At 39.6% G+C, this 18,738-nt stretch overlaps 1 protein-coding gene across 1 annotated transcript in view; it reads right to left on the minus strand.

Moving 5' to 3' along the window:
• Positions 1-357: 357 nt before the first annotated feature.
• Positions 358-18,738, minus strand: part of GALNTL6 (polypeptide N-acetylgalactosaminyltransferase like 6) — an 888,106-nt gene continuing 869,725 nt past the window's right edge. The window contains exons 12-13 of the mRNA XM_006906317.2: positions 14,091-14,240; positions 358-1,950 (exon numbers count right to left, since the gene is read on the minus strand). Coding sequence (XP_006906379.1) covers positions 1,783-1,950; positions 14,091-14,240 — 318 coding nt within the window. The 3' untranslated portion in view covers positions 358-1,782. The remainder of the gene's footprint in view (positions 1,951-14,090; positions 14,241-18,738) is intronic.

Here is an 18,738-nt window from a genome sequence, read left to right on the forward strand (position 1 = left end):
AGGAGAGAACAAAATCATGAACATTGACAAGAAGAGGCTTCATATATTAAAGCCTCTAAACGTGAATGCAACTCTGGTAGGCATCCCCAGGGAGTCACAGTATTCCCATCTAGTGACTGAAGAGTTCAGATTAAATCAGAGCAATAATGGGAACCATCTTGGGTATCCGAGCGAGGCACCACAGGACAGGAAGAATAGCACTGGACGAGGGTCAGATGGCCCACCTGCCCTGCCAGGAATTAGGACTACGCTCTCTGGCCCTGTTATTCATCTGCAAAAACAAAAAGTATTGGGTTCTAACAGTCCACCCAGTTCTAAAATTCCATGCTTCTATATCCAAGATGATGTACACATTTTTTTTTATTAACAGGAAAACCAAATTAAAACAACGAAAGCAAAATAAAAACTTCTACTTGAAAAAAACTTGAGAAATTAAATATGACTCTTTTCTCTAGAGAATTTCTCTCCCATTCCCATTATTTCTCTCCCATTCCCATTATTATTGAAAAGTACAAAAATTCTTTTAAGGATTAAATGTTCCATTTAGTTTTTTAATCATTCCTTTCTTCACCCCTGAAATATTGTCCCATTTACAGAAAATGGTGTTAGAGCACTTTATTAATGGAAATTCCTCCTGTGTACTTCCAAGTAAAACAAAAACATTATTAATATTAACAATATAAAACCAAACAAATCCAAAACCAAACAAATAAAACCACTTCTACGTCTTGAGGACTGATTAAACAGAATTGAAGTGAACCAAGACATTGTCACATATCACTTGGAGTGTAGATTTATTTGGGTTTAAGAATCTCCTTAAACAATTACATCGACCTCACTCCATTTCCTTCCTTAATAAAAATTATGACTGGACAAACATCAGACTTTGAAAATTCTAAAAATAATAGAAAAGTAAAAATAGATTTCCTAGGGAAACCCCTCCCCTAAACCTTACATGGTTTCGCTGCTTCTGTGAAATCTTTCTCTTTGGAGTAACTTGGTAGCATAGTGTTTTGTTTTTATTTTTAAATTGGATTCATACAAGGGCACTGAATTAGAACTTCAGCTGATCGATGGAGCATAAACTCTTATGAACAATAAGTTACTTCTGCTCTAAAAGAAAAATGGCAAATGCCAAGAATGGAAACAGTGGAAGTCCATTTCGTGATGTAATTTAAGATTTACATTAGATAGCACACCCTCATTCAAAAATAAAACAAGAAAACAGAACAGTATGAGCACTCTAAAATCATCTGCAGCACTTTTAAGGGTTAAACCTGCTTAACCCATTCTTAGTCAGAGAATGGCACCGAAGAGTGCAGCTCTCCCCCTCAGTGTGGCTAGCGCTACACCTGCGGTGTCCTCAGGTTCTCAGAGCAGTCATGCACTCTACTTCCAACCCCCTCCCACCCGAATGATAGGATCCATTCATAGCTACTCACTACTGCAGGATTTGACCTGAGAAATGCGAAGATTATTAACTCAGCAGTTGTTTTGAAAACTTCCTAAATAATCTTTGCCCTTGGCCAGCAAGGGAACTGCTAGTCTCAAGTTCTCAGAAGCAGCTGGTGAGGTTCTCAGCCAAGTCCTTCAGATGCAGGAAGTTCTTTGGGACAACCTACTTTGACGTGGCACTGACAGATCTTTAAACCAGGCTTTCCGGATCTAGGAAATGTTATTCCTGACTCCTTTGACCCAGACGCTGGCGAAAATTTAGTTTTTATATCTGTAGGTAATCACGCTTTCTTCCTTTCTGCGTTCTTTTTTTTTTTTTTTTTTCCCCTAGGAGCTGGCATGGTGGTTAAATTTTTCTAAAACAGTCATATTAATATGTTCAAAAATCCACTGCTGAGTCTCAGACAGAGGGTCACATCTGGCCATGAAAATCTTCTTCTCTGCAGGGTTGCAATCCATGCAGCTGTTGCTCACAGGATGGAATAATGTTCTGTCCTGGAGAGATCAAAAAGAAACGACTGACATAATATATGGTGAACGGTTAGAACCCAAAATATACAGAGGAAGTAAAGCCTCCTTGTTTATACTTCAGTTTCTACCCATAGTGTGAAAAACAGACATGTCCCAAATCAAATCAAACAATAGCAGGTTGAGTTGCACGCGGAACGGTTTCCTGGGATCCATTGGTACTACGTAGGGCCTCCAAGCAGGTTTGGTCAGGAACAAAGAATTCGTTCATTCATTGATTTTTTTTTTTTAAAAATGAGTTCATTCATTTCTTACTCTGTGGTAGGCATTTTGCCATATGCTTGGGTTTTGAAGATAATAAATATGTGAGGTTGCTTGTTAAGTAGTTAATAATCTGGCTATTTGGAGAGAGGCACGTACACAAAAACAGTTATTCTGTCCACAGACAACAAGAACGAGAACAAGAACAACACACACATACGCACACAACCAGAAGAATTCTAATGTTTTCTACCCTTGTATTGAGCTTCTAATGGGAAGGAGAAATACAAAAGAAATAGGAACGAAACAAGCTAAGTGCTCAGGTGCCCTAATCAGAAGATGAACATGGGGACGGGAATAAGTGACACACAGGCAGTATCTCAATGTACAAACTCAAATTTGTTAGCACTTGAACTTTAGTCTCTTCTCAACCCCTTTATTGCCATTATAGATCTTCTTATGGTGTAATTCTCATTGCTTTCTGTAAAATGGAGGAAGCAGTGTTCACTTTTTTTTTTTTTTTTGGTTGCTAAGTACATAATAAAGATAACAGCTCTGTGAATGAAAAGTATGACCAGGGCACAAAGTATAAGTGGTGTGCGCAAGCCCCCTATCTGAATAGGCCTTATTAACACACACTCCTTTTTACTGTGCTAGTAGGGAAAAGGAAGTTAATGCTAAGAGAAAAAGGATCCTTTGTTAACTAGTAATACAACTTTTGTCTCTTGTAATGTCTATCTATGCTAAAAAAAAAAATGCCAGTAATATGGAAAAACTTCCCCAAATCACTGCTTAAAATTTAGGATTAAATAATGTTTTATTATTTACTTTAGAAAATGTTTACTAGAGGTTCTGATTATTTTCTTTAACTGGAGAATATTAGATTTATCATGCTTTTAGAATGTAAGAGTTTCTCAGGCACCCTGTGTAAACATTTCTGGATTGCTCCTGCATGCTGACTCCACCAACCAATGTTTAACGTCCGTTTAGGACCAGGATGTTTGCATAGTTAGGCGCTGGGTGAAGAAAGGAAGAACAAGAAAGGAGAAAGTCAGCTGCCTGCAATTTCGTTTCCATGTTTCTATTTTCAGTGTAAACAAAGAGCTATGCCTAATACAAAGGCTCACTTTTCTGTTCTCCTGAACATTTCCTGAGTTTATTGTAGATTTGACTTTCCTCACACAAAGAGGGCTCCTGAGGCCTCCCACCCATTTCTCCACCCTCTGCTTTGCTAACTCAGCTGCTGTTTGACCCCAGAAAAGCTCTGAGGAACTCTCTCCTACTCTGGGAGGAGGGAGCAGACTCCAGGAGGAAGGAGAGTGCTCTGCAGCTCCCCCCACATCCTTCTCTCTGGGGGTCCAGTCCTGCCATCACAGGCCCCTTCTCCCGGCCACTGTGGCTTCTTGGGCAGCAGTCTCCTTCGCTCCCTTGCTCTAATTTCTCCTAGCATCACACATGCTCAGTCTCCTACCCCCAACTTCTACCAGGTGAGCTGCATAGGCTAATATATTTAGATCAGTTTTTCAAAGAGCCATTTTTAAGTGGTTATATTCATGAAAATTCAATCTGACCTGCTAAATCCTAATTCACTCTGTTCCAGGTTCGTGTACTTCGTTTCCTGCTTAACTATCTATATTTCTTCCTATTGTTACCCTTATCAATAGCTCAAGGGGGCTCTCCATATGTTCACAGTTTCTTCCCCAAAGCACATATTCCCATTAAAGCTGAACACACACACACACACACACACACACACACACACACACACAATGAGAAAAGGAGAAGAAAATGTTTCTATTTTCTTCCTTTCACTGGCTTTCATGTCTCAGTGCAATGCAAAGCCAAACCAGATTTTCTGAACATTTAATTTTCCTGAACCCTGTTTTCTGAGCCACAAGGGGATCAGATTTTTCCAAATCTCAAATTGGAACACACGCTCTGACAATTACAGGTATATTCACGGGACAACCAGGTGGATATGCAAATTCAGCACGACTCTGAAAAATCAAGTATGTGTTTTCTGTTATTGGACTTCATGTTCTCACAAAAGTTGAAATCCCTACATCTATCTATGTCTGAGAAGCCTCATCAGTAAAATGAGGGGGTGGAGAAGATCCATTTCTAAGGTGTCTCTCAGCGGTAAAATTGAATGCACATTTTGTTCCAAAGTTCACTTACGACAGAGACAAATGACAGGACATCAAACTAGAGACTATCAATGTATGCAATGAACCAACAGATTGTTCTCTGGTTATAGCCTGAGCCCTGCTCACCCTTTTCTTTGGGATATCCGGTAGGTCCTAGAGGTGAAACTTCTGGAAGCATCTTCAGCCTTCCCCAGAGCATGCACTTTTCTACTTTTTGACCTTGGAGGCTACATAACTGCCATCTTTATGTTTCTACCCAGCTAAGATTTGGGATTACTAAATATTTTTACTGGTGCTTTTCCCAGCTGGAATTAAGTCAGTGGCTCGAGTAATCATTTGTGAATATTATCTCTTGTTCTATGACAGCTCTTTACTCATCTACCCGTCATCTCCTAGGTCACGACAAAAGATGGCCTTTTTTTTTCCTTTGGAATAGACTTCTGAGCGCTTTGTCAAGTCTGCTGTTCCATAATTCTCTTTAAAGGGTGCTTTTAACTGGACTGTTCTTTGTTCAGTCCTAAAGGAAGGCATAGCATACGCTCTGGCTGTTCAAAATGTAATTGCAAAAAACTGCGTCTCTTGTACTCCCATCTTCCCTGACTGCTTCCTTCCTTGTTTTTACTGATTTTGTTTTTGTCTAAGGAATTGGAAATCCTTGAGCAGTAAATGAAAAAGCTGGGATCCAGGTTTATGGAACTGCCCTTCGTAATTAAATCAGGCCAAGTGAAGTGCTGGGCGCTGGCCAATCAGTCCGTGTTGCGAAAGGCGTGGGTGGGACTTTGTAAGGAGCTCATCAAGAGGGACACCTCTTCCAAGAAGGCCTGCAATTTGGTTGGCATGTGCCTGACACTTTGCGGCATTCACAGACCAGCATTAAATTTTCTTAGATTTCATACTTCTGTAGGGTCCGTACTTTGAAGAATGAGTACGTTGGAGAAAACATTTCGCGCTGTGTTCAGGATAATAAAAGAACCAAATACCACAGATGCAAAGACAATAAGATAGGTGGGTGAGTTCATAATGTATAGAAAGATGATTCTGAGACTAAAACTCCCACATTGTGGGAGGGGAGGCAATCTAGTGCTGGGTAAAGGGCCGGGATTTTGTTCCACAGGGTATATTTGGATCAAATTCCAGTCATGGCCCTTATTTATTGTATGACCTTGGATAGTTATTTAATTCTCTGAACCTTAGCTTCATCATCTGTAAAATATAGACATAATATCTGCCTCATAAGTTCGTTGTGAGGATAAGAGTTAAAATATGTAAAATAACTGGCACAGTGTCCTGCATATAACAAGTAACTAAGTAATAGTGATTCTGCTCCCCCCTCCCCCCTCTTAATTTATTTTTAGTCAGGGAGCATCCCCAATTTTAAAAATCAGAATGCACTAACCATCTGGTCTAAGACTAGCTATTTCAACACCAAATTGCATTTTCTGAAATACTGGCAAAACAGAATTTGCAAAAATTAACACCTGCCTTACCCAGTTATCCAATTTGATACACCAGTACCTTCTGTGTTAAGCAGAAGGATTCATGGAACAAAGGCCATTGATGGCTCTGGAATGAGCTTTTCTGTGTAATTTGGTCAGAGTTTGCATATAATCCATGGGTTTAGGCCCTTTGCCTAAAATACAACATTATTCACGTCAGTTGAGTTCAAGAAACATTTATTAAGTGCTTTTTATTTTCTGGTATGTATTGGGAGATAGGCATAGAAATATAACGTAAGATGCATCTCCTGACCCAAGCAGTGGGGGAGACCAATAAGTAAAAAAGAAATGTTTGGTAAAAAAGTGTCAACAAGACTGCAGATGAGGGGGAATAGGAAGATTTAGGGTATTTCAGACATTGGGAAGAACATGTGAAAAGAGAGACGTGAAGTAATATGTACATTTATGTATTCAATTTATTCAACAAAAATATTTGGCACCTACTATTTATCAGGCACTGTTTTAGGTGGTTAGACTATATCAATGAATTAGTAAGCACAAATAAAAACCCCTGCCTTCTGGAGCTTACTTGTTAGAGGGAGGGGGTAGGGCAGTAGGGCACAGACAATAAATGAGGAGAGTAATAGGTAAAATATACAACCAGTGTGCAAATTTAAATAGGACGGCAAGAGTAAACCTTATTAAGAAGGTGACTTTTGGGTAGTCTTGAAGAAAGTGAGGGAATTAGCCATGCAACTCTCTGGGGCAAGAGGGATCCAGACAGAGGGAACAGCCTGTGAAAGGAATGCACTGGTGGGTTAGAGAAACAGCGAGGAGGCCAGAGGGAAGGAGAGTGGTAAGAGATGATGTTAGAGGCAGCTGGTGCTAGATCATGTGCTGGGACCAGCAGTCGTGTGGTATGGCTGGAGCACAAGAGGCAGGGGAGAGAATTCCAGACAATGATATCATGAAAAGGTATCACGAAGAGACTGGGGTACAACGCTAAGACTTGGTTTTTCATGCGAGTGTTGGAGGATGGTCACTGGAGGATTTAAAACCGTGGAGCTACAATATCTAGAGTTTGGGTGGATCATGCTAGTGGTAGAGAAGAGGATGAAGTGGGGGAAGCAAGGCATTGGACTGTAGCCAAGAGAACATCTGAGCTTACTGCAACCATCCAGATTTAAGCTGAGGCAAAAGCAAAAGCAATGGCGGATGAGTGTGTGTGTGGGGGGGAATTCAAGAAACGATCTGAGAGATATTTGAGAAGTAAATGCATAGGGCCTTGTGAGTAATAGGATGTGGGGATTAAGGCAGAGCGGAGAAGTGGAAGACTGGAAGAAACGCAGTACTGAGGCAAGAAATACAGAAAACGGAACAGAATCGGGGGTGGGGATGATCATGATCTCTGTTTGAGGTCTAACGATTTGGAGACATTTATGGAACATTTAGGTTTAGGTGCCCAGTAAGCAGCTGAATATAGACTGGACCTAAGGATAGCTCCTCTTTATTAACTGGGGAGAACAGAGTTACTCCCTCCTATTGACTAGTCATTTCTGTGTAACATAAACTGAAAGAGAACGCTTTTGTGAGCAAGAACTCCTTCATGGCTGATGCCTTTTGTGTCTAATATGGATATGAGAGAAAAGGTTTGGAATTATAAGGCTACTTTTTAATCCTGGTTTTATCTCTGACAATAATCTTTGATGGTCACTTAATCTGTCAGTGATTTAGGCTTTTCTCTGCGAAATGAATGAGGTGGAGAGGAGGAGAGTGGCACGAGATAAGGGATAAAATTATCTGCCTTCCCACACCTTAGTGTTGTGGAGAAGAACAGGTTGATATGTGAATGTCCTCTGAATTCTGGAAGAAAGACAAACTCGGTAGATTTTTTTCTGTCTATTTTTACTGTTGGCATCTGGGAAAATGCAAATAACCCCTTGCTAGGAGTAACAGGGACAAAGCAGTCTTACCATCTATCCTTTTCCATTTTTTCTTTGACAGGTAGAATTCCTCACAGGAGGAGAAAATTGGTCTTTTTGCATCAGTGACTACTTTGGTCTATCAAAAATAATGCTTCTGAATGCCCGACAGAGTCCCTTGGTGTGTGTGCTGAGGCTGTGCCGGCTGCGGCAGGCTGTCCATGCCTCCTCCTGCTCCCCTCACTGGCTTTTCTGGGCTACAGGCAAGTGATGTGCATGAGTGTATCCTTAATTCTCCTCAGAGCAGCCAGAATCATTTAAAAAATTCTCTTCTGATTTGTTAGATTCCTGCTTTTTAAACTGTTCAAAGATGTCTCAGTTTCTTAGCTACATTCTTAGCAAGCCCACCAAGGTCTTTTAGAAATCTGCCCCTGGTGAGATGTCTGGCTTTATAGTTCATCATTTTCCCTTATACTCACTCCTTTCAACTGGACGCTCTCCGTTCTTCCAAGAAAACCAAGGTCTTGCCTACCTCAGGGCCTTTGCACAAAAAAAATACTAATAGCCAGATCTCACCTGCTAGAGAACCTCAGCCAGGCTGTCCTTAGGCCCACAGCGCACTGCCTTAAGAAATGTGCTTTGACATGTCTTGGTATCTGGTGCTTTTATAGTGTTTGATACTAGTTCTTTTTCTCCTTTAACATTTACTTGGTTATTCTTGGCCCTTTCGTTTCCATATACATTTCAGAACCAGTTTATCAGTTTGCACAAATCGACCTGCTGGGGTTGGATTGGTTTTGCATTAAGTGTATACAACCATATGAGAACTGATACCTTCGCGATGATGTCTTATTATCCTTGAACATGATATATTTTTCTATATTTTAAAAAAATTCCTCTTAGTGATGTTTTATAGTTTTCTGTATAAAGGTCTTGCAAGTCTGTTGTGAGATTTATTCCTAGTTATTTGATGCTTTTCATGGTGATCAAATGGAATCATTTTTGAATTCCATTTTCTATTTTTTGTTGCTAGTATATAGACAATTGATTTTCTTATGTTTACCTTGTACCCAGGACTATGCTAAATAAACTTATTAATTTTAATAGTTTAGATTTATAACTTTTTGGATTTTTTTATATACCCACTATGTCCTCCGTGACTAGAATGTTTTATTTCTTCCTTTCCAACTCCTACACATTTCAATATCTTTATCTTGCCCAATTGTCCTTGGTAGGTTATCCTGTACATGCTGAATAAAAGTGTCAATAGCAGACATCATATTTTATCTCTAGTCTTTGGAGGAAAACGTCAACATTTCACTACAAGAGTGATGGCTGCTGTGGGTTTTTGGTGTTACTTCTTATTAGATTAAGTTAGTTTATTTCTATCGGTTTACTTTCTACATGGCTATTTATTCAGATGGGGAAAACTTGAGGATTCATAAACAGACCTATGTATATAAGGCCCCTTGACTTATGACAAACATGACACTTCTACACAGTGGGAAAAAAAATGGTCTTTTTAATAAATGGTGATTGATCAATTGGATATCAATATGAAAAAAGAAGCAATCCTCTCATACATTGTACACATAAAAATATTCCATGGAATTATATATACCAAAATGTAGAAGATTAAACAATATAGCTTCTAAAGATGACTTAGAAATCTATCTTCTTAGGCAAAGATTTCCTAAACAGGACACAAAAACCACTAAATCATAAAGAATAGCTTTTCATCAAGAAACTCTACAAGAGAGAAAAGGAAAGACACTAACTAGAGTAGGAGATTTATAATACATATATCCAACAAAGCACTTGTATCTAGATATATGTTTTTTAAAAAGCTCTCGCAAAATATGTAAGAAAAACCCATGTTAAAAATGATCAAAAGACCTAACAGCTCCTTCACAAAGACGATATCCAAAACAGCTAACAAACATATAATATCACTTTACAACCGCAGAGTGAGAGGAGGAACAGAAAAAGAAACTGGCAATGCCAGGTGTTGGCAAGGATTATAGAACAACTAGATTCTCGTGCCGTACTTGTACTCAGCCCACAGTTCTGGGGGCCTCACCTTTTCAGGGCATGCTGGCCCAAATTCCAGCAGTTGGCCACTGTATCTGTTTTCCTAAGAGCTTTCTCTGGTCTCAAGAATAGTTCTGTCTGTAAGAGCAGCAGCCCAGAGGCATCAGAGAATAAACTCAGCTTTCCTTAGAAGTGATCCTACGGAGGACCAAGTGGAGTGGTGTATAAATGTCCCAACTCCCTTGCTCTCTGAGGTGTGTTCAGTGCCCTTTCCAGAGATTTTCAGTAGGCTGGAGCTCCAGTTGCCCATGGTGGGAATCCCTTGCTATTGTGGCCTTTATTGACGTCCACCCTTTCCCCATTTCACTTCCCCACTTCCTACCAAGATTTTTTGGGACCATCTCCCAAACAAACCACTTGCACTCAAATTCTCATTTCAGGGAAAATACATCTGGGGACACCCAATAAAAACATTTGTTTAAACAGAAAAAGACATGAGAGATAGCTCTGAATTTGGAGGGCGCATAACGAGAGTAAATATTACTTAGGATAGAGAGATTGCTGTAGAGATGCAGGGTATCGGGATATACCTCCCCACTACTGTCAGCATATAAAGTGCATTTGTCACTCACACGGATGAAAATTTGATCATGTGGTCAGAAATTGTGCTAGAAATGTTATGTGTTTTATCTCACTTAATTATCCTCACTATGTTGATGAGGAAGTTGAAAATCATACATGCAAAATAACTTATTCGAGATAACATTATAGTTTGAATCAGGATGAGTTAGGCTTGACAGGCAACCATTATGCTGACCAGATAATGAAGGGTCAGGATGAGAAACGGGAGGTGGAGGCCCTTTATTTTCAACTCAGTGGCAAACCAAGTAAAATTGTAAAACACGAGAAAGTAATAACCAGGTTTTACAGGATCTCCCTCTGACTTCAGGATGGGAGATGGAGTAGAGGGGGAAAGGACCGAAGGCAGTGTGACCCTTTAGGTCGCTATTGCAAAAATCCAGGCGTAAGATGGAAAGGGCTGTAACTAGGGCAGGGGCTATAGAAACGGCAAAGAGAGGATGGATTTTCAAGATATTGGCCAGGGGAGGGGACTGACAAGTCTTAGTGACCAATAAGATATAGGGGTTGAAGAAGAGGGAAGACAGTTTCCTGTTTCAGATGTTGGTTGATTTAAATATTATTTTTCCTGAGGTTGCCTGAACAAGTCACTGTTCTTGTAACAGGGGTCCCCCTGGTGGTAACAGAAAACCGAGAATGGGATTCCTTATCCTGGGTACCTGCTATTGTGGGACACAGCTGTGCAACTAAACCTAGTTAACAAAAGACCACGTCACAGAAATTCCTTTTTTTTTTTTTTGGTGGCGGAGTACGATATCTGAAAAGAATTGACAGAAAGCTGGGGGTGGGGGTGAGGTGAGAGAAATGAGTAAAGGTGGTCATGAGGTACAAACTTCCGGTTATAAGATGAACGAGTTCTGGGGATGTAATGTACAGCATGGAGACTATCGTTGGCAATACTGTATTCAACACTTCAAAGCTGCTAAGAGAGTAAATCTTAACAGTAACTATCTGAGGTGATGGATGCATTAATTAAACTTACTGTGGTAATCATTTTGCAACATGTTCATATATCCAATCATCATGTTGTACACCTTAAATGTATATAATGTTATATGTCAATTATATCTCAGTAAAGCTGGGCGAAAAATCTTCCTGAATAAATGACAACAACACCTGATGGCTGCAGATGGATCAGAGAGTAGAGCCTGATAACAGCCTTTACACTCTCGAGTCAGGAGTTAGGTAGCTTCCGGCCACCTTCCCTCTCGAAGAAACTTCCATAGCCTGGAGGAGGTTTGGCTGCTATATGTGCTGCTGAATCCAACAGGCATTGGTAACTCTAGTTGAGACTTTAAAGCCAGATGCACCTAAGCTTGAATGTTAGTTCTGCCACAAACCTGCTGGTACAGTTTCTTCTGTGAATTATACCTGACAGTACCTTGACGATTGTGACGCTTGAGGGAAAGTGTGTAAAGCACTAGCCCAATGCTTCCTTTACAGTTGGAGGTGAAGATGATGATTACCTTAGGAGCTTAAGAGATGACCCACTGAGGTCCTTTAGGCAATTAGTAGGGTCTTCAGGATCCTGTTGATTCATGAATATGCTAATAAAAAGCAGGAGAGTCAAAGCTGTCTCAAAATATTGCTAAGCTTTCCGGAAGCCTCCAGGCCCAACTAGTGCATCTAAATGAACAAGGTAGCACCCCAGAGAGACTTCTCTCTGTGTTTTTTCTCTTAAGGCCTTGGGGACAGCCCTTGAAATAGACAAGATAAATTTCTCTAGAGCAGGTACATTTGAATAGGCCTAAGCCATCGACTAAGATGAGATATTTCAGAAACTTTTCATTTTGAGCTTCTGGCTTGTTCCTGATTATGTATAAATACCTTGCTTGTTATATAAATACACAGCGAGTGTAACCTTTTGCTAAGCAATACAAAGCCAACAGCTACGAAAATATCTGAGAAAAGAGCCACAGCACAATTGCATCTAGTGGTTCCCTTTCACAGATCCCTGAGGATACTGGAAAGGATTAAGGTGTTAAAGCTGTAAGTTGCCTCTTGAAATCACAGCAGCCGGTTTTTTTCTCCCCGGGAGCTCTATGTGCACATGTATTAGTTGGTCTTATCCATCTGTAAGCTTTTGTAGGCTTGCTAATGAAAACAACCATATTTTCTGGGCTTAATTGCACATTATTGAGTGTTCTGTCTCTCATGCTATAAACGTACAGTCATGAGAAGTGGTCTGTTCATTAGGGCCCACCAGCATAGTAGGCAAATGGCAAATCAGGTATTTCATTGAGGTGCCCAGAAAACAACTTCTTAAAGGTCAGGCTATAACCATAAAAAACCCAAACCAAAACAAAACGAAAAATTTCCATATTGCACCAAACACAGACTGTATCATATTGAATAGCAAAAGGGTTTGACAAGATCAGTCATTTATGATGTATTTCATAAGGTAAATGGTGAGGTTGTCCTATTGCAGTGATTCCCCCATATTATATCTGATGCCTTTCCTATTAGATCTTTTGATTTTAAATTGTCTTGCAGAGGGATATAACAACTGAAATTTCATATTTTTTTCTGGACACATAAGCATAATCTGACAGATGTGGGGGTTCTAATGTTGTGAGTATAATTTTAGGTGCCCACCTCTCAGAGACAGATACTTATCACAGGGAACGAGTATCAAAACCAGCGGTACCCCTATACCGATTTCTTCCCTGTTACTTTCTGTAATTTCAGGGGATACTGACTTTACTTCACTCACAGGATAGCCAAAGCTCATGATTAAAGTGGTGGGTATGACATTTTCCTTATATTCTGGAGTAAGGCTGAATTATGCAAACATAAAGTAAAAAGGCAAACAGAGGGCATCTTCTACCTGGTTGGAAGGCGCCCTGGCGGTTCTATGAGCTCGAGGGAGCAGAATGGAGCTCATGAAGTACTTGCTAACTGGTAGCCAAGTCCAGCCTTAAAAAAACAAAGAACCTCAAAAAATTTTTTTTTATAATATTCTAAAAAGTTAACAAAAGACAACTTAATGAAAATATTTCAAAATAAAAATTTAATTGCTTTTTTATCACACAATGTGATTTCATCTTTGTTTCTGAACTATTTTTTTCTGTCATTAACTGTTAACTTTTTCATTCTTTAAACTTTTAAATTCCCCCAATAAGTTCCTCTTTGCTCTACCTGGGCAGGATCTTGGCCAAATTACAAATGGGTCACTTTCTGTATAAGGTGTAAGGGTTGCAACAATTACATCTACATGAATGCATAAATATTTGGGTAAATGTAGTTATCTTAACCCAGACAGCTTACAAACGAATGAGCTTGAGATATATAGTAAATGGATAGATGTGTTAATCTCCTTCCTTCTCTCTCTCTCTTGCTCTCTCTCTCTCTCTCTGTGGAAATTGGGGATCTTAAAAAGTATACATGTGTTCATGCGTTTATTGGGTTTGTGGTCCCTCCGTTTGGGAGCTGTCTGGGTTAAAACTTGTCCATTCCCTGTAGGGCCAGTGTTCTGGTTCAAAGCCACTTTTCAGTCATAACTGGCTCTGATGGGTGCACATATGACAAGCAAAAAACCAAAAGCATGCCTCTTCCTACACACTCTGTCTCGCCCCTGACTTTTGCTGGTGGTCTCCAAGTGCGTGAGCCAAATGCGTATACACGTGTCCAGGTAACGATTTACATCAAACAGTGTGTTTGAGAAGAAAACTTTGGGTTAGAATACCTTTAGCCTGGCAGCTCGAGAACGCTCGTGGTGAGCTGACTCTTACCTTCCGGTATCCCCAGAGCTGGTTCCCCTTCATGCCATGACAGTCATAGAGAGTGACCGGGCTGCTGTGTGAGATCGCATCAAAGCAGAATTTTCGAGTGTGCAGCGGTTCACCAGGCCGAATATCTTCTCTCCATCCAAAAGTAAAGAGCTAACAAAGCGACAATAGCAGAAAAGCTGCCGTGAGTTTAATCTGAAGAGATTTGGGAGCAGGGGGAGGTATGACTTTTAGCAACTTAGATGTTTTGTGATTTATAAGAAAGAACCACGTCCTGGCATAACTGAGGTGTGGGAACAGGCATAGATCATAAAGCCCTTGTAGCGGTGACAGGTGCACCTTTGGCCCAGGGTGCCAAAAATGCAAATGAGGAACTTCCAGTTAGGTACTGGAAAAATAACAGAGGGTTCAATGGAGGTGGGAGCGGGGGAAAAAGCAAGAGAGGGAGAGGTGGGAGGGAGAAGAAACTCTTTAATGAAGCTCTTTATTTAGATGAAATGTTACTGGTTCAAAAGGCCCACAGTCAACTAAGTAAGCAGATTAACTGAAAAAAAGACCAGGAGTAGAGTTAAACTGGATTGAAGCTAGCAACTTGAAAAAATTGATTTAAATGAATGCTAAGCTTGATGAAGTAAAAAACAGGCAAATTAATTTCCTGGAGTTGGTAAGAGTAATTCTGCAGGGCGATGTAGAAAGTTTTGGATTGTTAACTCACAGTAAGAAATAGTTTATACACATGTACACACATGAGTGTGCATACACACACATACACACAGAGAAAACAGTGTGTGTGTGTGTGTGTGTGTGAGAGAGAGAGAGAGAGAAAGACAGAGAGAGAGAGAAAGAGAGAGAAGAGAGAGAGAATTCCCCATCCTTCAACTGAAATAGAAATTTCACGAACCAATATTTATCCTTACTGCATTTAATAGACTCTCATATTCTATCCAAACTTATCTATCCTAGTCTATCCCATCCTATTCATCCCCTTCTATTATTTAAAAAATGCTGCTTATGATGCTCTAAATCAATTTTACAATGCATTAAATTAAAAAAAAAAAACAAAAAACACACTCTTCTGGGGGAAGGGTATTTTCTTGAGTCTGACCTGGACAACCATTGGAGGGGTACGGTAGGAAAGGTCTCTAAGTGGGAAAATTGATTTGTTTCAATTCTAGAATTTCAGTAAAGTTATATGATTCTTACTCCAGGATTTAAGGCAGGTCTGTCTGTGTGAAGCCAAACTGTGAACTGCAAAATAAAGAGGTGTCAAGGAGCCCCTGTTGCTATAAAAGCAAGCACAGTATAGATAATGTGCTTAGCCCCTCTGCTGACCAGGCTCAGAGTATATTTTAGTTTTAAAGTCCTACCCAGGAAAGAAAATGTAGAGAATCTGGTAAAATTCCAAAAATGGCTAACAAGAACAGTTAAACAGTGAGGAAACTGCAGACACCTTGAAAGAACTGGGGTAAGTGGTCTGAATAAAATAAGGAAGAAATGATCTAAATCAAATGTATGAATTGATTGAGTCGTGGTGAGTGACTACATTCTATTTCCCTGGGAGACAGGACAAAAGAGAATGCTTTAAATAGAAAGTCAGGGGATATTAGGTTAGGCATTTGAATAGAGTCATGAGGAATTGTGTAGTCCCTTTTCCTAGCCTTTTTTTTTTTTTTTTTTTTTATGATTGTGAACTGAGACATTTTTAGTTTCATTCAAATCCTGTGCAGGGGAGTGACTTTTCAAGTAAAAATCTCTACGTGGCATTTCTGACTTCGATCACTCTCATCAACTCAGAACTCATTACTTCATTGGCTTTTGAAATACTGAGCTCCTGTTACCCTATAACTTTGTCTCGCCTGTGTCCATCTTCCATCCATCTCTTCCACAGAGGTGCTGCTCAGGGTTCTCCCCTGGACCCTGTGTCCTCGCGCCTTCTCTGGTTGGTCTTGAACACGCTCAGTTCAACTCTTGCCAATATGCTGATGACTCATGATCCGAGTTATGTTCAACTCTATGTAGAATTTTCCAGCTGCATGTTCCATGGACTTCTCAAATTCAACATATCCCAAATTCTATTGATTTTCTTCCCTTCTAAGCCTGTTCCTACTTCTATATTTTGTTTTAGTTGATGGTCAGATTATTCAACTTGTCAACCAGGGCGTCTTTTGTCTTTAACTCTTTTGTCTCTCTTACCCTCTTCATCTAACCGCCTACCAAGTCTTGCCATTTTTGTCTCCTAAATACTGCTAGTAGTTCCTTTCTATCTCTACCATCACTGCTCTCAACATTTCTTGTCTGGATTACTGAAATGATCTCTTAATTAGTTTCTTTCCCACCTTCTTTTTTAGATTCCTTTCTATCTGTCCTCCTCGGTCTCCAGAGAAGTCTGTTTGAAATGCTTACTTAACCATGTTACTACTCAATCTAAAAATCCCCCAATATTTTCATGTAACACTTAGAGTAAAATTCAAACTCTTTAACGTATAAAGAACTCTCTATGATCTGGCTCTTGCTATTTTTTTTTTCCAGCTGCGTTTCTTCTTTTTAGTTTATGTTCATTCCAGCAATAACAAAACATTCGCAGTCCCTTGTACTAATCAGGCTATATTTTCCCTTCTGTGTCTTTGTTCATGAATGTCCCTCTGGGTGGAAAGCCAGCATTCCCCAGCCAACCTAGTGAGTGCTCGTCAGTTCTCTGATTCAGTTCAGCTGTTCACTATCCAAACAGCCTTCCTCTTTGAACCCTCACCCCATCCCATCCCCTACGTTCTTTCATCATGATTGTACATTTGTGTTTCTGTATCTCTTACTAGACAGTGAGGTCCTTAATGGCAGGAATTATATATTTTTTATCTTTGTGTTTCTAGCACCCAGAACAATTCATAAAACATAATAAATGTCCAATAAAATTACTACCAAATAAACGAACACTTGCACTTATTGTATTGACAGAAAGTATGTCAAGATGAATGAATTAGTCTTTTAAATCCTTCAAATAAACTTGTGCTGTTTGTGTCTCATTTCAACAATGTCAACCAAAGTTCTCATTTGTCGAATTTTCACTTCAATGATTCTAGGCTCAGTTACCTATTATTGGAAAGGAAATTTCCTGGCAGATAAGCCTGCTTTTGGCATCGATTAAATCTTCATTTTATTTAAATATCAAATTTCCTAAGCAGTCCAACCAACATGGGAACCAGTGGTCTTTGCTGGTTTCTCCATGTCCCTGTCCATCTGTCTTTCTGCTTCTCTCATTTTGGTTTTTATACAGTAATTCCTTACTTCAGCGAGTCAATTGGTTCTGTGACTTTAAGTAAAATGACACATAATGAAACCAGTTTTACCACAGGCTAATCGATATGAACAATGGTGAATTTCCCGTGGCATCTCATCTATGTCAGAACGAGACGACACTGAATGAAACAATGTTATTCGAGGACCTGCTGTACTCTCAGAGGCCAGAGCCGAAAGGGACCTTCAGCAGCACCTAGCACAGTCTCTTAGCAAGCGGTTGGGGAAAATCGGGCCCGCAGGGGTTAAGTGTCTTGATTGACAGTTTTTTTCTTACTTATTACTTTCTAACGTTTTACTTGTCTTACTTTTTAGTAAACGGATTTTTAGGTTCAGAAGATTACCTGTGCTATAGCACATTTATCTCTTGGACAAATTTATTCATGTATTGTCACAATTATATCTCAGGGCTTCCTTAGGTGACTTTTATTTCTTGTTTCTAGGTTTGTTATTATAGTAAAACAATCATTCTTGATTGCTAGCTTGTAGTCTTCAGCGTTTTAGGTGTTGTTATTGTTGTTGTTTTTATTATTATTGTTATTATTATTACCTGGTGATTATTTTCCTGCATCTGATGTGATGCATCTTCAGATTATATCCATTTTTATTCCTCTGTATCTATCATTAGCTAAAATTTTTCTCTTTTATGTTTTTGAAATGCTTTCTATTGCCATTTATCTTATTGTAATGGCCATATCAAACCAATCAGGCGTTGAGTGTTTCATTCATTAGACACACTTGTGTGTGTGCAATCTTGACAAAGCGGAAACAAGCAGACATAAAGCATTGTCATTGTGAGCATCGGGTGATATTATTGTGACATGCTTAGTTTGTCTCCTACCCTTGGTGTGTTCTCTGCCGACAGAAAAATGTAGATTTCACTTAGGTTTCCTGGACAATAACGCTTGATTTTTTTTAACCTCAAATCTCTCAATTTTAGAGTAAATTGATGTTAATTTCTCTACTTTCTCCTTTTAAGCGATACTTTAAAATATAGCTTTGGAATGATACATAACACGTACTTCTTGCTTTAATAGTAACATGGTATGTGTAATGTTGTCTGCATCTGTATCGTATAAATAAGCTCACTAGTTTGGGTAATGCAAATATATGTATCATCTTAATCTTGCTACCTGATTTGAGATTGAAAATATTTTTCTCTCTGTGGGTAGTGATGTTCCATTTCATTGTCGCATGGTTGGCAGAAATCTGAGATACTGCATGTTCCTCCTTGCTGTCTGTACCCATCAGTGTTCTCTGTCCTGAGAATGAAACGATGTGACAAAGAATCTGCCCTTTCACCCGGTGCCGCCACCGGCTCCCCTCTCTGTGCATCTCTGCAGGTCTTGGAAAGGGGGCG

This window comes from Pteropus alecto, unplaced genomic scaffold (genome assembly GCF_000325575.1).
Source record: "Pteropus alecto unplaced genomic scaffold, ASM32557v1 scaffold50, whole genome shotgun sequence".
Classification (NCBI taxonomy): Eukaryota; Metazoa; Chordata; class Mammalia; order Chiroptera; family Pteropodidae; genus Pteropus; species Pteropus alecto.